This window comes from Neolamprologus brichardi, chromosome 22 (genome assembly GCF_056152115.1).
Source record: "Neolamprologus brichardi isolate AB-2024 chromosome 22, ASM5615211v1, whole genome shotgun sequence".
Lineage (NCBI taxonomy): Eukaryota > Metazoa > Chordata > Actinopteri > Cichliformes > Cichlidae > Neolamprologus > Neolamprologus brichardi.
In genome coordinates, this window is record NC_142124.1 from 5,727,691 (window position 1) to 5,749,802 (window position 22,112).

A 22,112-nucleotide genomic window follows, 5' to 3' on the forward strand; every position below is an offset into this window, starting at 1 on the left:
GTTGTTAATTTCTTTACTACAGGAAAATAATGAAGAAACATTGACAGCTGTTACAGAGGAGGAAGCAACAGAGACACTTCATGAGGTTTACATCTTACAATGGAAAATATAACAATTGAATAATATGTGGTACTATAATAAAACCATGGACTTTCTATGTCTCTAACAGAGTGATGATGGAAATGAAGAGGAAGAGGGTCCAGCCACTTCTCCAACAAACCTTTCCTCAGTAAGATGTTCAGCACTGATTTACAACCAACCTAAGTAGGCATGTACTATGAATGTCAATGCTATTTTCTGTGTTTCAATAGCTCCCTGTAAAGCAGCTGTACAAGACCTATTTGATCAAGAAAATAAAAAAAATGCGACTTGGAAATGGAACACTTCAAGCAGCAGATCCAAAAGACCAAGACTGAGATTTTACTGCTGGAACATCAGTTAAGGGTGGGTGAAGTGGTCAGAGATGGACGAATTATTTCAGTGTTTGAACAACATAATAATATACTTATTAATACTTTGTGTACAGGAAATACAGGCGACCAATAAAGCCAGTTGAACAAAAAATCTGTTTATTCTTCTTTCAACATGTTGAGGTGATGGGTCAAAGGAAATGATTGTGACATATGGTGTCTCTGACTGCTCTTCCATCTTGTATGTCCGCGGGAGGGTCCGGATGTTCATGGTTTGGATCACTGCTTTCAACTCACCATGTCCAAATTTTGTGCTCAGTGTACATTCACGAAAAATTCTTGAGTCATGAACAGAGCCTGGCCACTTGGCTTCCACATTTGTGATAATGTTGGCAGCATCACATATGATCTTCACAGTGCAGAGAACACAAATTAGCATCCATTACTATAATGAAATAATTTGTTAGTTTGAAATGCTACAGGGAACTATGTACCTGTACATTAATGCTGTGGAAAGACTTCCTGTTCACATAGTCTCCTTCATTTACTGAAGGAGCAATGATTGGAATGTGAGTGCCATCTATACAGCCAATCACGCCTGGGAATCCTGAAAATAAATGTAAAATTTAAGTAGTAGTTCAAGTATCACCACATCATGAATTAAGTTTTGTTCATCCTGATACCTGCAATTTTGTGGAATCCCTCTTTGATAAATCTTGTGGGTCTATGACCGGGGAACACCACAAACGAGTACAGGAGACGTTTCAGTGCAACTGTAACATTCCTGACTGCCCGACAGACGGTAGCCTTGGAAACGTGCTCAGCGTCACCAATATTATACAGAAAGCTCCCGTTTGCAAAAAAACGAAGTGCAATACAAATAATATGTACAGAACTGAGAGAATGTCCGCGATGTGTCACATGAGCAATATTAGGCCTGAGGATGTTATTCAAATAAATTATAGATTGTGCTGAAAAACGGTAACGTTCACACAGAAAATCATCAGGAAATGATAAAATGTCCAAACGCGCTCTAACCACTCTCTCCCGGCAGAGAGCTCTGCGGAGAATTTGGGCTTCAACATCTACTGGCTCTTCAAGGAAGGGGCACGCCATGTCTGACACTTCCTACAGTCAGGTTTCCGACAAAGAGGCAGAGAAAGTCAGGGTTAGTTGAAGTAAACCTGCTAGGGGGCAGGTTAGCTTCACGGAGTGTGTCGTCATAGTAACTCACTCAGAATTAATCTAAACTCGCTTTGTGAAACCGAAAACCCAGAGTTTTCGTTAACTCAGGGTATACTTACTCAGAGTTTGCACTAAACCGGCTTTCTGAAACAGGGCCCAGGTATTGATCAGAAGGTTGGTGGTTCGATCCCTAGTGTACTTTGATGGATGCCTCCACCGGTGTGTGACTTTTAATTGGTTTCTAATTAAGCGCTTGGGTGACTGTGCCATGTTGTATAAAGAGAGTTGAAAAGCTCAATAATGGTACATACCATGCAGGGGTTTGTCTTTCCATGATGGTTCCTTCTCTTCCTCCGGTTTCTGCTGCCTGAGGTATTCACTGAGCACGTGGTTGGTTGGGGCCATCTTCCTGATGTATTCGTGGATGTTTGTTGTATCATCCTGGATTATGGTACTGATACTCACTAGTCCCTGGCCTCATTCCTTCCGCTTCGCGTACAGCCTCAGGGAGGGCTTGGGGTGCTTATTATCCCAGCAGGGTACCTGATAATGGGCAGGGCATAGGTGTTGATAACCCAGATCTTGTTCTTACCGTTCAGCTGACTCCTCAGGACTACCCAGCCTCAGACTCAGCGTCAGACTGAGTCCAGCACAGATATGCACACTACTAAAAGTCGTGATCGCATCCCCACATATTGCCCCAACATGCTATTAAACCCCGGCCAAATCATTCTCAAAATTAGGGGATACGACAGGCGCAAGCTAACTGCAGCCTTCAATCTACATCAGGCGTAGGGAACTCCAGGCCTTGAGAGCCAGTGTCCTGCAAATTTTAGATCTCACCCTGGGTCAGCACACCTGAATCAAATGATTATTTCATTACCAGGCTTCAAGACATGTTGAGGAGTTAATTTAATCATTTAAATTAGTGATGGACAGATGAAGCTTCATGAAGCACCGAAGCTTTTCATTCAACTGGTTCACCCCAGCGCAAAGCTTCTTGAAGCTTCATTTGCTCTAGTAGGACACCTACAGGACGTAAAAATATTAGTTGGCATGAATTTGAAGAGTGTGGCATTTTGCACACAGCCTGTAAATGTCAACAACAAAAGGAGTGTGTAAAACATGTATATTGTAGTGATGGCAGTATACGGTGTATATTTATACTGACAGTATGGAAAATGATTATTTGGAAATGCTTAAAATGAAAATGATCATTTACTGTGAGGTGAGGTGTGGTTGGGGTGTGGACAGTGGTTGTGCTTTTGTAACGTTGAGGTATGGACAGTGATTAGTGTTTAGGGGACACATCATTGGTTTTTATTTAAAAACAACAGTTTCTCCACTGTGGCAGGTCCTAGGCGATTTCCTTTTTTGGACAATATTTCCCCTGCTTTTGAAAACACTCGCTCACAGGGCACAGATGAGGCAGGGGTACACAGGTATGTCAGTGCTAACTTATATAAGTGAGGATAGACATGTTTTTGTCTCTCCCAGTATTTAAGGGGGTCCTCCAGCCTTCCAATATTTGGCTCCATCATGTACCGTTGGACCTCAATATTCGCGTCTGCTGTCACATTTTGTGTCTGTCTGCCTGACACTTTCTTCCAGGCGACGCCACAGGTTGTTACCTAAACAATAAGGAAAGTTTTATGTGATACTAACAATTAAATTTTCAATTCAATGTTATTTCTATAGCACCAAATCACAACAACAGTCACCTCAAGGCGCTTTATATTGTACAGTAGATCGTACAATAATAGATACAGAGAAAAACCCAACGATCAGTTTATATAAATGCAACTAAAATGCAATAACAATAGTACCGTGGGAAACAGCCTCAACAGATTGTGACGTTGATGGCTGTGGTGGTGGTGCGGAGGAAGAGGAGGTGGTGGAGGCCCTCATTACAGAAGCACATTCTGCTTTCAGTCTTTTTTCTGCTTTGCCAGCTCTTGCAGGGCTGAGAAACCTGAGTTTTCTGAACCTTGGGTCCAGCAGTGTCGCAAGGAACATAATGCTCATGGTTTGTATTTTATCCAGCTTCTCTCTCAATAGCATCCTCAGCTTCTGAGCCAGAGAAGACCCAATGGATGGTGATTTTTCCATTTGTTCATTGGGGCAATGATCCAGCATAGTAAGCAAAGGTATGACCTTTGACCCAGACACCCTTTTTTCCTGAGAGAGCTCAGTGGTTGCATCGTTAAATGGTGCTAGGACAACCAGACATTCTGAAATTATACCAAATTCCTCCGATGAAACAGGTGGGATGTCTGTTGTGAGACTTGCCAAAGCAGCACCCACTGGCTCCCTTTGCTCGAACAGTCTTTGCAGCATATTATAAGTGCTGTTCCAGCAGGTTTCCACCTCCTGTATTAGTTTGACTTGAGGCTTCCTTAGTTGCTCCTGCACCACTGAAAGCCTCTCCTTACAAAATACAATTAAAAAAGCTACATTAGATTGTCAAGGGAGCAGAACTATACACTTAAGTAGCATTAAAGAAACTGTAATTAAGCCACTTAAGAACTTACCTTTGCAGTGGTACTGCTCCTGAAATATCCCACGATCTTCCTGGACTTGGCCCGGATGTCAGAGACCTAAGGGGTCTGGTCAAGGGCCTTCTTCACCACTAAGTTCAGGGTGTGAGCTATGCATATGGCATGTTTGAGTCGTAGCTCCCTTGCACAAGCCCCCATATTGGCAGCCCCATCTGTTACTAGGCATGTGACTTTGTCAGTAATTGCCCATTCTGTCATGAGTGAGCCCAGGGGCGATTTTAGCCCATTTTTGGGGGTGCTTCAGCACCCCCAAAATGAATCAAAGCACCCCCAAAGATTTCTTACTTTTTTTGACAATATTTGCTGTTTGTGTGACACACTACTAAAAATATAAAAAGCATACAGTACTGTACTTGTTTGAGACGTAACATTTTAACAACAAAAGTATAGATAACCCCCCCTCCCAAAATGGTTTGTTCCAACTCTCCCCTGCTCTGACTCTAGCGCTGTTGCTGCCAGAGCGCTGGTGGCTGAGACGCAACGGAGAGGAGGTGTGAGTGCCTCGCTTAAAACAGGACATGTTAGCTGCATTTAACCTTCAGTTACTCTTTATATAGTTGGTAGGATTCAGACCATGTTTCTTTTTAGCTGAAAAACATTACACCAGGTAACCTGCAGTGTTGAAAACGTGTTTTCTGATGATGTTTGCTACCCTACAATCCGTCCTGCTCTGTAGTAAATTTCACATTCTGTCTGGTGTGACATTTCACCGTCCTGTTGCTAACATTGAAATGTATACAGCCTATTTAAAATCTGAAACTTTAAATTCTCTGTAGCCTACTGTTGGTTACCACTGTGCTGTTTGTAATGAATACTAACTAGCTAACTGACTGGATGCCCATTAACCTTATAACTCCTGTTGTGTGTGTGTGTGTGTGTGTGTGTGTTTGTGTTTGTGTGTTTGTGTACAGAGAGACAGCCAAGTTCATAATGGATATGAGGAAGTTTTTTCAAAAAAAGGAGCCACGTTCAGGTAAAAGTGTAAAATCAAATGATCCATCAATCAAGAATAATGTTGGATCAGTGTTTCAATATTTATATCTTTTATTAGATGTTCATGTGGTTTGGTTATTTGTCTTATGGTTGAAAGTAAATTGAGAGAGGACTTTTTTATTAGTGATCTTAATAGTATTTTTTCATATTAATTAAATTTTTCATCTAATCTAATCTATTTGTGTATGATTGTCAGTCCAAAGAGGGAGAGAGGAAAGAGGGAACGTGAGGAGAAAGTACAAGGTCAGGAAGAACCAGGTAAGAAAACAGACAGGGAACAGTGACAGGCACAACAGAAACTGTTAAACTGACAAAGAGAAAAAACCTGATTTTACTCGCACAATCAGGAAGTTGTGTCCTCCCTATATTAAAGCTGCTGTACAGAATCTGCAAAACAAACTGGGTTGAAACATTTTAACCCTCTTTAACAACATTCCAACATAACATTATAATGGATTGGGGAGATTAAAATTAATGATATATTTTTATGTGGTTCAGCCACAACTCTACTAAAACCTCAGCCAGTAATAGGTAGGCCAGCTTTTGGACCATCCAGTTGTCTGTATGACTGCTGCAGTACATACATCACATTTGCACACTATCAGTGCCAAACAGCCCTGGTGGAGTGAGGAGCTGTAAAGAGAAGCAGATGCTCTGTTTCTAAACATGTTTTAAGCTTGTTTCAAAGATTCTGTACAGCAGCTTTCCATGTTTTCCAAAAGCACACATACACTTACCTTATCAGTGTTTCTCAAACTTTTTACAGTGTGTACCACCTGATAAAATGTCAAGCTCTCCTAAGTACCACTATGAAAGCATGAAAGTCATAAATCTTACAACACAAAATTAGTATAATTAAATTAGTAAAATTAGCATTTGCAGTAAAGATGTTTTCATACATTGTATACATTCTACCACATGCAAGGTTGCGTCCATTTTTATAGTTTTTATTAATATTATGTAATAATTTATTTGTAATAATTTATTCTGTTGTGGGAGTGTTTTTGATGTATCTGTATTATATTATACATACACATTAAAAGTGAATCTCTGTCCAAAAAATGCACTCAGTTTACTTTTTACTCACTATGAGCATCATTCATTATTCTCCCCAGTAATTAAGGTTAGGATATGTTTTTTTTTTTTTTATTCCAATCCATTCTTCTTTTGCAGCATTTAAATAACCTTTACCAGATTTGATGGTTTTGTTACAGACTTTTCAAAAAAGTGTTTTGCTTTTCTTTCACAAATGTGGGGATTAAATTGTGTTAAAATGTACAAAACAGTGATGTTATGTTTTGTGACGAGGACCCAGGCACAGAGAGACGTGATGAATTTAAGAATCTTGTGATTTAATAAAGAAATTTGCAGACTTGCACAGAGAGGGTAAAATTATGATGACTGATAATGGAGATGAAGACAACAGACGATGAGGACAGGGAGGAACAGGGGTTTAAATGCACCAAAGTGACAGAGAGAACTCGGGACAACATTTAAGGATGCAGGGACTGACAGAGACAGGTTTATCTTGCCTGGCTGGGCAGCTCTCTGGGTGCTCAGCACCCCCAAAGCTCTGATTCTAGAATCGCCCCTGAGTGAGCCTTTCAGTTGTGCAATATTTTCTGCAGTGTATGCATTAGGAAAATATTGCACTCCTAAAACAACGGTGTTTAATGTGCTGGACTCATCAACAAAATGGCAGGTGACTGCAAGATAGGCCTCTGTGTTGATGGAGGTCCACATATCTGATGTCAGACTCGCAGCTGCTGCCTTCTCAGTGCTGGCCTTAGCTTTCTCCTTCATCTCCTGGTACCTGGTCTCCACCATGACTTTCAGGGCCTAAAGGAAAGAAAAAACATTTTGTTTAAAAGTACGACGTGGCTGTGAAGCAGAGTGTAGTGTAGCTACACACTGAGGCTTTGAGCCTCAATCCTGCCTGTTCACATTTTATTCTGTAAAAACTAAATTTTCACTGCTTTTATGACCTCTTTAGTGGGGAGAACATAGCTAGGATTTAATGATTTAACAAATCTTTTAAATCCTTTGTCCTCCACAATGCTAAATGGCTGGGAGTCCTCGATCACCATGCTAACCAGGTCTTCATCTATTTGAGATTGTTCTCCTGAGGAAAGACAACAAAAACAAAGCACAGATATAAATATCACACACGTAACTTATAACAGTTGTATAATATTGTTATATCATTTAGTAACATTACTGCATGCTATATTATCATGGCATTTGATGGCTCACCTGGTCTTGCTCCACAATCGGTGTTCCCCTTATTCTCATGTAAAGCTCTGTAGTGCCTAAGCATGGATGAGGTGTTGTTGTTATATCCCAGCTCCCTGGCACACAGCAAAAACATCACCTTGTACAAAAGTAAAGACAGCTTAACATGAATTGTATTGCACCATCAGTATTATGAAACTACATCTTCTGTAGAAATGTACATACCTTGTTGGGCAGGGCCGTGCAGAGAGGTTTAAAGGGGCGGGTGCTCAAAGTTAAAAAGGGGCACATTGAACCAGGCTGAATAACAACAACACACATTCATCAAGAATCTAATATGGGAAGCACAGGGCTGTGTTGATCTGAGACTGTAAACATTAAAAAGTCCATAGGAGAGATGGTAGCTGATTAAACAAGTATCATGAGATAACAACAAAATGCAAAGATTGGTGACAGCGCTTGGAACCATAAGGACACAAAAAACTGTGAGAAATAAATTAGGCTCTTCCTGTGAATCACTCTTTGCTTCTCTTCTTCCTTCCATCCCATCATTTCATATATCACTCTCCACTTGCTGTCTATCTGAGAACAAGGCACAACTTGCTATTGCAATAAACTATAATCTAATTATCCACACCTAACAACTCTTGCACTTAATCTATAATAAAATGATGACAGAAAAATGTTATAGCACTGCCTTTAGTAGCCTCACACAGCTCCTACTGTTTCCTCCTCATGTCCTTACCAGCCATGTCTGAACAATGTTATATCATGAGTAATATTTTTTTTTAAAAATCCATCTAAATTAAACACACACATGCACGCACGCACAGTGACATTTTAGACCTTCTTCAGAATACTGTATATACTATGGGCATCATGGTGCTGATCCAGAATCCTTACATTATTATTTATTACTAGAGCTACAATAATAAAGCAATGAGGAGGGGGAAGTAATAAATATGAAATAATGTATTTATGATGATTCCATTTGTTTCACTATCCACTCTGTGCAGGGGCAAAGCTTATTACATTTTTAAACTGTAGAGATACAATAATTTTACTGCTGTAAAATCCAAATTTTGTCTTATTTAAAATATAACTCTAATATAATCTGCTTCTTAATGTATGTTCTTTAAAATAAATGTGTTTTTTAATATATTATAATTATAATAATGCATAATTATGTGGACATGCATATTAGATCGTTTTTAGTGAAATATAATCCTTCCAGAAAGGCAGGAAAAGCCCGGAAACTTACTTTAAAACTAAATATGTTCTAAAAACTTTAAAACTAAATATGTTCCCTAAAACGGTGACAGAGCTACAGACCCATGACAGTCTTACACAGGTAGCCAGCAGCTATGACCAGCACTACTTGTGCAGTTAATAAAAGGACAGGTAATGTTTGTTGCGCTGTTGCACACATAGCACGCTCGTTTGTTTCAGTTCGTCAGTTGCAACAAGACAACTTACCAACGTGTCCGTAATAAGCTAATACTCCTGTGTGCTTTAGACTACAGTGTACGCTGTACACCTGCTTACTGGTTTTGTCGCATCAGTCTGTGTCTCTGAGTTAACTTGTGTTTCTCCTACAGCTCCGGACCGCAAAAAATTGCACATGCTCTTTGTGAGCTCGTTCCCGGCTCGTAACCAGCGCGTTCTGCCGTCAAGGGCGATCATTGGTTAAATGTGATCATGTGACTGATGCAAGCCAGATCCTTTTATTTAGCAAAACTGTGATTAATAGTTAAATATTATTGTTGAGGGGCACAGACAGGACTCCGCACGCACACACACATAAAAAAGAATAAATAATTTTTTTTAAAAAGTTGCCGCAACAAAAGGGCACTTTGAGCACCCATCAGGAAAGGGGCGGGTGCTCAAGCCCCTCTAGCCCCACCCCTCTGCACGTGCCTGCTCAAAGGGGTCTTGGATCAGTGTGTACAAAGTGTCATTTTCCGGCTGAGCTTTAATCAATGCCTCCGCTGTTAGAAAGCTCAGCAGTGACGCCTTCTGGGAAAGAGCTTAACTACATGCATATGATCGGCTGCCTCGTTCACCTACAGCAGTGCTGAGGACATTTAACCATGCATGTGACATTTTGTGTGCATTTATAAAGAAATCATCACATAGGCACTTACTGCATAAAAAACCCACACAATGTCCAAATATTTGTTTTGTTCTAAAAGAGAAAAAAGCTCTTTAAAAAAAAGTCTAAAGTTCACACAACACAAAACACGTTTGTTGATCAGTGTCTGATATGTGGATTTAAGGCCTAACAACAACATTTAACCTGTTCTACAAAATTATTTTTACATTTTTTTTTCTTAAAAATATATCAAGGGCGTTCATTTCTTTACGATGATAAACATCTTTCTGTCTTTTTTTCTTTTTTAGAAAATTGAACAAAAATTGATAAGGTTGTGTATTTGCAGTTTAACCCTTAATGCTTCTACAAACATTTTAATAGAGCTTTAAAAAAAAGTCAATAAAGAAAACAAATAAAGTAGTTAAAAGATTTATCATTTTTATTTATTTGTATTTGAATGAAACATGACTGAACGCCATTTTTATGTGAGCAACAAAACACAGGACAGCATCCCCCCAAAATCCCTGATTTCCATCACATTTTTCTGGCTGATGATTTTCACTAAATTTTGAAAACGATTGCAAGTTTGTCATATTTGACATTAAGTTGAATAAAATAATTATCAAGGCAGCCAGAAGGGGCATAATTGCATCTCATCTGCATATCATTATTGAGATACACACTCGTGACACAGATATACACTCATAACATTCTGGTAAATATTGGGGGGGGGGGAATCATAAATTCATTTTATTGGAAAATAAAACAACTCTAAGCAAAGAGTTGCATGACACTGCCAAAAACCTTTGGCCAGCTGATCCAGCTGAAAGCAGTGGGTCAGGCTGTGGTTTGACACTTAAGAACATAATAAATGTAGAGCGACCTTTTAATACCCACACAGGAGAACAGGCAGTGTTGGAGACAGACGGGACAGTTTGATGTTTCTGAGCTCTGAAACTCAAACTGAAAACTACTAAAAGTTGTTAATATGGATGAAATAGATTAATTTGACTGCAATGGATATTACAGATTCTGACTTGTCTCTTTCAGTAACAACTGAATGATTATATGATGGTATTAAAAATTACTAGAAATTTAAAAACTGTTATGTAGAAAAATCACTAATAAAATAACCATGAATCTTCGGTTCCCTAAACTTGTCTAACTGGAGGGGTGTATCATCGATTGTAGGGTGCTGTGTTTGTCTACGTGATGTTGATTCAGTCACACAGAGAGTTCAGTGACACTGACAGGAGCTGGAGGGTTAAAAAAATAAAACAATTTCAGTTAGTCCACTGATCGTGGAATGGCTTTTGTATGAAACATTAGTGAAACTTTTTTTAATTCACAGACTAAAAAAATACGTTTTTTTCTTAATCTTAAGAATATTAACAGCATTAACAGCCTCGAAGAATGTACATATTTTCCAGCCCAGCTTGGATCTCCATCAGTTATTCCCAAAGTAATAATAATAATAAAAAAAGAAGAACGATTCAAGCCTCACATTTAACAATCCACAGTATCAACAAACTAAATTACTCAAATATGTTTTTCTCACCTTTCCAGTTGGTCCTGATAATGCTTTCATTCAGATTTGTGGTGATGTTCTCACCACCAGAGAGCTGAAAGACACAGTCGTACCTTCCCCAGTCTTCAGGTGTGACTGATAATATGCTCAGGTCAGCATTCATCTGGAAGGTCTCATCATTGTTGGGAAGGATTTCTCCAAGATAAACATCTTCATGAATCTCCTCCCCATCTTTCCTCCAGAACATCACAGCTCTGCCAGGATAGAAACCTGTAGCGTGGCAGCTGATTGGAGAGGAGGGAGTCTTCTGGAGGAGAGACACTGATGGAAGAACTGGAGAGGAGGAAGATAGAAGTTGTGTAGAGTGAGTGAACGTGGATGAAAGTAGTATTGAAAGTTGAGAAAGAAAAACAAGTAAGGAAAGGAAATGCGAACAGTTAAGGAAAAACGCAATTTGCAGTATTTCCACACGTCATATTTAACTGACATTACTTTAACTTGAGGCTATGAAACAGAAATGTGTTATTTTGTTAAACACCTGCTGGCTCCACAGCTCCACTTGGACCTCTGGTGGGAGGTACCAAAACAAAAGAAATGGGTTTAAGGTTGTCCAATGTTGGAAATCGGCCTCTTGCTTCATCGTCTCACATCCTCAGTAGGCAGCACTACCTTCCCCTCCACTGTTCAAGCATTTTGGTTTGAGGCCAGCCCCACATTTTCCATTCATGATCTCCACATCCTGAAGACCTTCTCTTGCCTCCACGTGCTTCGGCAAGGTGCCGAAACTCAACCACTTTATAGGTCTTGAGACATTTCCTCACATTTATACTTTATAAACACTAAATACAGTTTTTATGTTGCATCCTTAACATTAAGCTCCACCTACATGTTTCTCTGATCCTCTTATCATTCTTTTTGTACTCCACAGTTACGCAAGCTTAGACTATTTCTGCTGTGTTAACACTAAAGGGGACTCCTGTTATCATCTCCTTACTCCCACTCACTCTCTGCACTCCAACTTTCACACTTCTTTATACTTTGACTTTTCCTACACTCGCAAGCTTTGTCGCCTTTTCCACCTGTTTTTCTCCATTACCCTGGAAGCTCAACACAAGATGAAGGGATTCCAGCTGTGGCTTCTTCACCACATCCTCCCAACTCTTACTGTCTCTACCTTCCAGCCTAGCCTCCTTCTCCTTGTTTCTCTTTCTGTCATTGGCCCTCCAGTATCCACCTCCTCTCACCACCTCCTGCTGCTCATTTACCTCTGTATTACTCCCATATACCTCCTCATCGCTCAACTCCATAACTGCTGTTATAGCTATCCACCTCCTTCCCTATCACGTTAGTCTGCCCAACCCTCCCACACTGACTCCACTTTCCAGCTTCCAAGTCCAAAGTCTGCAATCCAAAATAAGCGTCAATTAATCTGTTCAGATTGATATAAACCAGCGTAACAGTCCTCAGCAAAAAATTCCAAACACTCGGGCAAATTTCTCGCCCCCACCTGTGCATCACTCCTCTCCAGTATGATCATTTTTCACACTGCCAAGTTGTGAAAATGGCCTAAGCTCTGTTACACATGAGATGATGAAATAGAGCTGAGGTTGTGCTATAATAAAACTGTTTATGATACAGTTGTTCCACATGTTACATTCAACTGTTATCAAATTAAAATGAGGCTTTGAGTGAAGGATTTTTTATATTGATAAATGCCTGCTGCTTCTGCTCCCCTGAGATCTTTATTGGGAGTAAGACACAACGGGACGAGTCGGTCGAGTCAATCAGTTTCAGTCTGGAAACGTGAAAAGTAGGGTTGCCTGTCTCCTGTGGCTTTACTTCCCACCTCTGATTTGCTGATTGTCTGCACCTGTGTCTAGTTTCCCTCCTGTGTGATTGTCTGCCACACCCTCACTGGTTTCACCTGAGTTCACTCCACACTGTGTGGATATATATGCTGTGTCCCAATTCAGGGTCTGCACGCTTGAAGTACGCGCACTACGTACGGTGCGTACTATAAGTACGAGAAGTGAGGAAGTGAGAGGCTTGTGAAATGGGACGGTCTAGCCTTCGTCGCGCTGTTCAGGTTGCCTAGCAACCATGATACTAACCGCGAGAAACACGAGATTGTGTGACATAAATGAAGGAGAAAAAATGTTTTGTTGGTCAATCATTTTTGTCATGACATCACTTTGATTAGTTGAGTATCTGAGGCTGAGACCACAGGACTGTAAAACATGATTGTTGGGCTTCATTTCTGTACTGAACAGTCATTTAAGATTAGCTAGTAAATAATAATTAGCTCTTGTTGTTCATGAGACTAAAATCATCTCACTGTGGTAATGTAAATATAATATGGCCAATATTATAGTATTGTCAGATTATTATGATATATATATATATATATATATATATATATATATATATATATATGTCACATAACTTTGCCGATATGTGGCCAACAGCAATGTTTTATTGTTCTTCGTTATTAAACATTCGCACATAAATAAGTGACGTCATGTTCAGTACTTACTTTTGACAGTTCACTCTTTGCCGCTCCCTTCTGCCATATTTTGCGGCAAAATTATCCACACCCACCGCCGCGCTATGAATTGTGGGATATATGGGACCACGAAGCGTGCACCGGACCACGCTTGATATTTGGGGTAATTGACGGCGCATTTGGAGTATGCATTTGAAGTATGCATTTGAAGTACACTTCGAATTGGGACAGCCGTCGTCGCGTGGCGGTGACGTAATCGCACTTAAAATGCGTACTTCAAGCGTGCAGACCCTGAATTGGGACACAGCAATAGTCTTCTCTCTGAGCCTCACAGGTTTCACACTGTTTCACCTTCTGTGTGACCTTCTGGTGCTCTCCATGTCCTTTGTGCTTTACTCGTTACTGCTACTTTTATTTTTTACCTGTCTGTAGCATCTGTATGACATCCCCCTTTACCTCTCCATATCTCTTTGGGAGGCAAAGTGAGCCAGCAAATGTTGTAAATGTTGAATTAAATGTTTGTGTAGGCAGTATGATCAGAATCTAGAAACTAAAGGGAATGAGAAGCTCTTTGTGTTGAAATCCTTTTTCTCCTGCTTTTTGGTTGTTAGTATAGGTTTGAGAACTGTTGTTTAAACTTTGTTCAGGAATCTTGGGATTGGAAAGAATGGAAAATTACAAACCTGTTAAGTCTAGGCTGAGGATGTAATAGTCAACCTACACATTTTTTTTCAGAGATAACTATTTTTTATAAATATATTTCAACATAAACTACTGCATATAATATAAAAATAATGCATCCATGAAAATGCTTTGGGTCATGCAATTCGACCTTTTCTCTGCAGGGAACTTCTTGCAGTCTTCCAAACTGTCTTCAGCCAAGTTGGACAAACCACAGTGAGAAAGCTTTGAGTATATCTCAGGTCAGCTCTCTCAGCATCCCATCTTATTTTGGTATTGACAGCCTCTGGTTTCAGTGTGATCCATGTCAGTGTCTTTAGATCAAGCTCGATAAAGTCCTCTCCATCATACCCAAAACGCGTCAATCCGGTCACCTTGCCAGTGGTTTCATCCCATTCACAGCCATCTATCCTCTGTAAAAAGTGGACACCTGGAGAAAGAGAAAGAAAACACTCACTAAAATGAACTTGTTAATATTACTCATTTGGTGAATCACTGCTATTCTTCAAGGTTTGAGCTATGCTCAGATCTGAGCTGATCTGTCAACTTTTTATTAGCATGACTAATAGAAGCTAGCTGAAATGCTGTAACATGTACAAATTAACTTGATGTGATAACTCAAAAATAAAAGATGAAGGACAAGAGACAGAAACTAATTTAGCCCAGGAGTAAAAATCTAGATGACAAATTATAAGAATCAGAACAACTGTACAATTGTTAAGGGCAGGACAAACAACAGTGATTCTGTGGAACCAGCTTCCAGTTTGGATTCGGGAGACAGACACTATCTCTACTTTTAAGATTAGGCTTCAAACTTTCCTTTTTCCTAAAGCATATAGTTAGGGCTGGACCAGGTGACCCTGAATCCTCCCTTAGTTATGCTGCAATAGACGTAGGCTGCCGGGGAATTCCCATGATGCATTGAGTTTTTCCTTTCCAGTCACCTTTCTCGCTCACTATGTATTAATAGACCTCTCTGCATTGAATCATATCTGTTATTAACCTCTGTCTCTCTTCCACAGCATGTCTTTATCCTGTCTTCCTTCTCTCACCCCAACCAATCACAGGGGATGGCCCCGCCCCTCCCTGAGCCTGGTTCTGCTGGAGGTTTCTTCCTGTTAAAAGGGAGTTTTTCCTTCCCACTGTCGCCAAAGTGCTTGCTCATAGGGGGTCATATGATTGTTGGGTTTTTCTCTGTATCTATGAAGCGCCTTGAGGCGACTTTTGTTGTGATTTGGCGCTATATAAATAAAATTGAATTGAATTGAATTGATTATAACTGATTCTTTTATCACAGTTTTAAGTATGTTCACATCTACAAGGTTTGATGATTCCTGGATTCAGTGGAGAAGTAAATATTTAAGACTTTAGATCTTTAATTACAAAATGTAAAAAAAAAATAATAATTTACTTAAATCACTTTTGTGTAGGTATTTGCATAATTTGTCCTGACTGGTGTAAGGAATAACATAAAATATCACACCTCCAGTTTGGTTGAAATCCTGCTTCACAGTGGACATTGTATCTGTGAAGAAGGGTGGCAGATTCTCAAAGCACACATGAGTGTAATACTGTAACTGCCGAGGGTCTTTGTCTAGTATTTTCTTCGCCCAGTCCTGTTTTATTTCCAATATCCTGTTTCTGAGGTCACAGTAACCCACCTCAATGCCATCAACCATCCCAACACCCATAAACTCTGAGATGTTTGGGTTTCCAGAAGATGCAGTGATGAAATACTTCAGTGAGTGTCTCTCTGTGGGGCGAACAATGTTTATATTGTTAGTAAATAAGTCAATAAAACATATGAATATAATAAACATGATGCATTCAGTATGATTTGGTGAACACATTCTTGTATGAGAATCAGTAAAAGTGATGTGTGTGTGTGTGTGTGTGTGAAGAAAATCTTAACGTTATTTATATTTTGACAAAGATGTGGATGAAGTTATTAGTTAACTGGAGTATTAAATTGGCTTTTTTCAAAATAAGACATAAGTGCAAATATACAAACAATTTATTTACATTTCACAATCAAATATCACAGACTACTGGGATCAGAGGGCATGTCAATGTGATTGGCTGCTGAGTGAAACCACCTCTACGGCATATTTGGTTCCAATGGACTCTGACTAACTGATAGGTAAATAATAAACCAGTGTGAGTAAAGAAAATAAAAGTTTTCCCTTTTCTGAACTACAAAAATATTGATAATAATCAGCCTAAATCTTTAAAAACTACTTTAATGAGATAAATCTGATTTGAACCTTTTATATAAGAAAACCTGACTTCTTTCACACTTTTTACATCAAACCTTTTCATCTGTATCATTTATGATAGTAATGAAAAAGAGTTGTGACACCAGTAAAATTCATACACATGATAAAATATATATTTGTCCTGTTTTATATTCTCATAAAATGATTAAATGAGCATTGATACTGAGTCTATGAACTACCTACAAAAGCAAAACATATATGCTGCTGTTTACAGATTTGATTAAATGGGTTTTTTTTACCTGCAAATACAGCAGGGCAGAAGAGAAGCAACATAAATAACTTCATCCTTTCTGTATGGTTAAAGCTCCAGGATTTTCAGACCTTGAAAATATGATGGACTTGACTTGGAACTGTGCTAGATTCAAACCGTCACCCACCAGATCAACTCTCTGATGAAAGTCCTCCAAACTAAACAATTATATTTGCTCTTACGCTCAGATACGGCCCACAGTTTCCAAAATGAGCCCGCCTACAGCTGGCAGAAGAAACGCAAAAGGGAGTTCCCACAGACTTTTCACTGTTAAGAGATGGCATGTCATTTTACAACCAGCTTTGTATCAATGCTCTATGCTGAAATAAAAAGCCCCAAGCAGGCATGGGTAAGGACAAATCTCTGAGCAAGTGACAGAAAGATGTCAGAAAGCTTGTTGGGACTAAAAGAACTGAAAGGCTCTGAACAGCAGTGGAGTCAAATGATGGATACTTGGCTCCCCTCAGATGCAGAAAGTAACAGAAGGTATGGAGTTTGCAGGAGTTTAGCTGCTGGTGTTATATGAAGAATATAAGTCCAGGCAGGATTAATAATTTTAAAAAAACTGAATAATTGAAAATTACACATTATTCCTGTGTCCAATCACCCGAATTCAAAGTACATATGGCATAAATTTACTGATACACTTATACAGGTCTTTCTGTAATCTTCTATTATGCAGCTCACACTGAGACCATTCTTTCTTCCTCTTTACATAAGTGTGATGTGTTTTTAGTGAAGCTTTAGTCCTCATAGGATTATAGTATGGTATGTGTCATGCAGTGTTGGTCAAGTTACTTGAAAAAAGTAATCAGTAACTAATTACCGATTACTTCCCCAAAAAAGTAATCCCATTACTTTACTAATTACTTATTTTCAAAAGTAATTAATTACTTAGTTACTTAGTTACTTTTTTAAAACACGCTTTACACCCTGAATAGGTGATAAAGCGATAGATCTTTCAGCCCAATTCTACTTTTTCTGCATAATCATCATACAAAATGTAATCAGATGGAAAAGTCTCTTTTTAAAACTTGTTTTATTCGTTTTAATCTTTTAACTTTATGCATCAAGTAAAAATTTAATTATATGCAACATTCTCTGACTGGAAGAAATTTGTTTAACATTTAAACTTATTTTCTGCACATACCAGCACATAAAATAAAATATTTTTTTATGCTACACTCAGTCTTTCAAATAGATGCAAGTAAAACACAGCAGAAAATAAGTCAAAGACTAGCCGTCCTGTTGCTCTATTTTCACCTGTAAAGCAGGAGTTGGGCAGGCGGAGGTTTACCCTGGTGCAGGTGTGCCGCAGCGGTCAGTGGAAGGATATGGCAGCTTCTCTGTGAATTTCCCATTACGTCGTAGCTACTCGGTGCTTGCTCGGAAGTTTAGGGTTTTTTTCGCTTTAAAAATAAGTTTTTTTCCCACGCACAGCGGACACTAATGTTTTTGTCACTTTTTATGGAATCAAACTCAAAGTAAGGTCAGTACTTCCACGCTTTAAACGCTGCACGCTCATACTCTCTCTGCACTCGATATATGATCCATTGTTGATCTGCACACAGCTGTTGTCACGAACGTCGCACTCGCTTACGTCACTGTCATGAGACATTCTCGCAAAAAATCACGGTTTTAGTAACGCAGTAACGCAGCGTTCCTACAGTAAAGTAACGGTAATCTAATTACCGTTTTTGCAATGGTAATCCCTTACTTTACTCGTTACATGAAAAAAGTAATCAGATTACAGGTTACTGCCCATCTCTGGTGTCATGTTTATAGTATACTGTCGTCTTACATTTTTACAGATGTAGTGATTATCGACAGATGTAAAAATTTTAATGCTGTGGCAAAAACCTGCCCATACTGCAGCACAGGGCGAGCATACAAGGCTCATGCAACTGAACTGAAAACCTTAAGGTCCTTGAAGGGCTCACAGACGTAAGCCATTAAATGAAAGATAAACTTTTTCTTTCCATTTGTGAAATGAAAGTCATCTACCAAGATGTATATTTCAATTTTCTCATTTGACCCTGTTTGACCTTTTTTTTTTTTTCTTAAAAATAACTAAACAATTCACTTTCAACTCTTTAAGATGGAAAAAAATCATGTGCCACAATAATAGAAATTATTTATCATTGTTTTATCATTTGGTTGTGTCGTGGAACGGCTGTGTGTTGCAGGAAAAGAACCCAAAGATAATAAATAAATAAATCAACAATAATAATAACAAACAAAACACTGGGTCATCATTCATTCTGGCTAAACTCTCACTCATGCATGCTTCCTTATATTCATATGACTATGACAGGATTGACCCCCACACTGAAAAAAATATGTTGTTGGATTTACTTAATTCAATGGTGGACATTTGTTGCACACAGATGTTTTGCTTTGGCAGCAACTTAAACAATTGAGTTAAATTAACACAATTTATTCATGTTCAATAAACCTGTGCAATTTGTGTTGATAAAATGTGACTTAAACATGTTTTGATGAAGTAATTTGAGCTCTTGGAATATTTTAATCCTCCACAATTTTCTCACTTTATCCCAACACGATTCAGTAACTTTTACCCAATACTATTTGGTCACTTAAATACTACATGTTATCTTCAAATTACATTTTGCTATTATATTCTAGTATCAAATACACAATTTTCAAATGGAGGCCTTATAACAGATTGTATTGTTCTCTTCCAAGATGGTTGCTGGCATCCACCAGTAACCTTTCAAAACAAAATGTCTAATTTCACTGCATTGACAGTAGGTAAAGAATTAAACTGACATTACTCCACTGAATCTATATAAATCAACAGTTAAATAATGTCAGTTCTTCGGTGTTAAACAACAATTATAACTAAACAATTTGAGGTAATGTTAGTTTCCATTAACATTAAATTAGGTTACTGAATTGGCAAACACCTTCCTATTAACATTACCCATTTTACCCCAATTACTAAAGAAATTAGCACTTGCAGGTCAAAACCTTTATTCAAGAGACGCAAAAATAACATTGATACAGTGACTGTCAAAAATTACAGCACTGATCATACTGACATCTTGGTTCAAAACAGCACACTTAGAAATATTCAACGTTCTTTACTTCAACTGAATGAAACTGAAAATACCATTTCACACGACCCATATGGGATATTTAGACTGTATAACTGTTCACGCTACATCTCTTCACTAGTAAAAGAAAGAAAAAATACAAAGAGAAATTGAAAAATGCTGCCAAACAGACAAACAGAGAACTTGTACAGAGCAAAAGGAAAAACAAACAAGGAATAAAAAGGAATAAAAAAGGTCCAAACAGCATGGCTACTGCAAAGGTCACGTTATCCAGATCTTGAAGAACTACTATACCCTCGATGATGATGCCAACATCAGAAAAGTCATTGCCTGGCGCATCCTCTGGAGACAGATGTTCATTGTGGTTTTCTCAATCTGTGCAGTGGCCTCAGTCAAGTCCTGGTTAAACACAAAACATTTCTTTAAGATTCCTTTTTAAACTCTTTTGACTCTACCAGTTCTAATGTTAGAGTAATTTAAACCATTGCAAGCAACATAGTAAATAGTTATAGCCAAAGAGTGGCCTGCCATGCTGCCATTCATGGTCTAACAGAGTTTCTAAGAGGGTGAAAAACATAATAATTTCAAATGCTTTACATTAGTTTTTGTTAGAAAGACACCGGCCCATCAGAAATCCAGGTTATGTCACTCAGAAGATGTTAGAATTTAGACTTTCAGCCCCACAATTTGGTTAGCTGTTGGTCAGTTGGTCATTTTTTTTTTTCAAACAAAAGCTAATGTAAATATTGGTGGGATTTTCCTTTGTTCACTAGAATGACAAATTTAAAGTTTTTTCACACTGATGTGACCCCTAATACAGGGGTGGGGGTGGGGCCTCAAGGGCCGGCGGCTGAGTTCACTACCAGGCCTCATGTGAACTTCAAATTATTAAAGAGGACTAACCAGTCCAATGAGGATCAAGTGGATAACTAAATGCATTTTTAAATGTTGCAAAGCCACAATCTACTCATAAAACACTCACCATGAACTCCTGCACCAAGATGTTGCAATTGTCTTTCACACAGATGCTGAGCACTTTGACGAGGGAGTCCCTTCGAGCATTAATGTCATCCTTAAGTATTATAACAAAGAAAACAGAGATTTGTGAACTTTTCAGTAGCATAGAAGAAAATGATCCCAGACAAAAACTCTTGACTTTTTAAACCAGTCATCATGCAACACCAGCATCTACAAAGCAATATCAAAAGTTCCTGTTTGACATCAACTTTATGGATATATAGTTTCCAGAACATATATTTTTAAAGAAAGATAACTTTTTCTCAGTGGGCCAGTAAATGCATGACAAAAATTATGGCATCCTTTCAGTGGAATCAGTACTCACAGATAATAGTTGACTGTTTCAAAGGATGCAGCATAAAAATCTTTTACTGACCTAATGAAATACATATACACTTTGTAGTTAAAGAATTTTAAAGTTCTTACTGTCATCATGGCAGCTACATCCTTTAGCTTTGTGCCCTGTTCCCCCGATCACTTTGCAAACACTTTCAGCAGACTGTCAGAGAGAAACTCAGCTCCATCAGAAACCTTGACTGTAAAGGCATGGTTGGGATGTACAGGTTTAGGAGCAGAAGTCCAATTGTGAACATACCATAAACATGCAGACCTGACAATGTTTGCATGAACATGCTTTTCAGCATCTCTTTATTCACCACTTTTTACACACAGTTGCTGTACATACACAGCTGGCTGTAGCTTTCCAGGTCACAGCCCAACACATACCAACAACAACACAACAGCAGAGAGAGCACAGACTTAAGGTGGCAGAGCGTTATTGCGGATGCTTCCACCTCCCGTGCCACAGAACTGCAGACCACGCCCCGCCACACACATTAACCGGGGAAAATAAATATTTATGCAGATATTTTACAAATATTTTTCATTTTTTAGGAGCATAGTGCTTAAAAAAAGAAGAAGTAAATTCAGATCAAGGCTCCGCTAAGCTCTGAAAGCCCAAAGGCGATATAAGGATCACAACAGTTTTTGTTTGCGACCCAGTGTTGTGTGCATTTTAGTTCTATTTTGTTGATTATTTTATTTTATCGCCGTTTCCTGTTTTATTTTGAAGGAATCTTATGTTCTTTGTTCATTGTATTTAGTTCCGCTTCCCATGTCCTGTTATTAGGTTTATGTCAGTCAGCTGTTTCCCCATATGTTCCTACTTCCCCTGATCACCTCCTGTGCATATTTAAGTCCTCTGTTTCCTGTCTTTGTCAGATTGTCTGTTAACGCTATCATAGTCACAATTATAGTGTTTCATAGGTTTTTTTCCCCCAGTTTTCATGTTTTTCTCATGCCATCATCCA

At 38.7% G+C, this 22,112-nt stretch overlaps 1 protein-coding gene and 1 long non-coding RNA gene across 3 annotated transcripts; both read right to left on the bottom strand.

Annotated features, from left to right (window-relative positions):
- Nucleotides 1-9,887: 9,887 nt before the first annotated feature.
- On the bottom strand, nucleotides 9,888-17,263 carry LOC148096647 (major histocompatibility complex class I-related protein 1-like). 2 transcript variants are annotated; one of them, XM_087834731.1, is made up of 5 exons: nucleotides 16,698-17,263; nucleotides 15,666-15,935; nucleotides 14,334-14,612; nucleotides 11,029-11,331; nucleotides 9,888-10,726 (listed from the first exon to the last, which is right to left on the bottom strand). In XM_087834731.1, exons 1-5 carry the CDS (start codon nucleotides 16,741-16,743, stop codon nucleotides 10,695-10,697), a joined length of 930 nt encoding a protein of 309 aa, XP_087690857.1. In that variant the 5' UTR covers nucleotides 16,744-17,263; the 3' UTR covers nucleotides 9,888-10,694. The 2 variants fall into 2 exon arrangements, with proteins under 2 accessions (XP_087690857.1, XP_087690856.1); XM_087834730.1 differs by lacking the exon at nucleotides 16,698-17,263 and having other exon boundaries at nucleotides 15,666-16,047.
- A 2,691-nt stretch (nucleotides 17,264-19,954) lies between these two features.
- Nucleotides 19,955-21,331, bottom strand: LOC148096648 (uncharacterized). The gene is made up of 3 exons (XR_015717075.1): nucleotides 21,229-21,331; nucleotides 20,768-20,857; nucleotides 19,955-20,184 (listed from the first exon to the last, which is right to left on the bottom strand). It is a non-coding gene; the product is annotated as an uncharacterized LOC148096648 (long non-coding RNA).
- Between the last annotated feature and the right edge of the window lie 781 nt (nucleotides 21,332-22,112).

Coding starts and splice junctions, on each gene's coding strand:
- LOC148096647 (XM_087834730.1), bottom strand. CDS start 16,032: ATGTGTTCACCAAATCATACTGAATGCATCATGTTTATTATATTCATA. Junction 14,613..15,665: donor GGATTTCAACCAAACTGGAG/GTGTGATATTTT, acceptor CTCTTTCTCCAG/GTGTCCACTTTTTACAGAGG. Junction 11,332..14,333: donor AAGTTCCCTGCAGAGAAAAG/GTCGAATTGCAT, acceptor CCTCCTCTCCAG/TTCTTCCATCAGTGTCTCTC.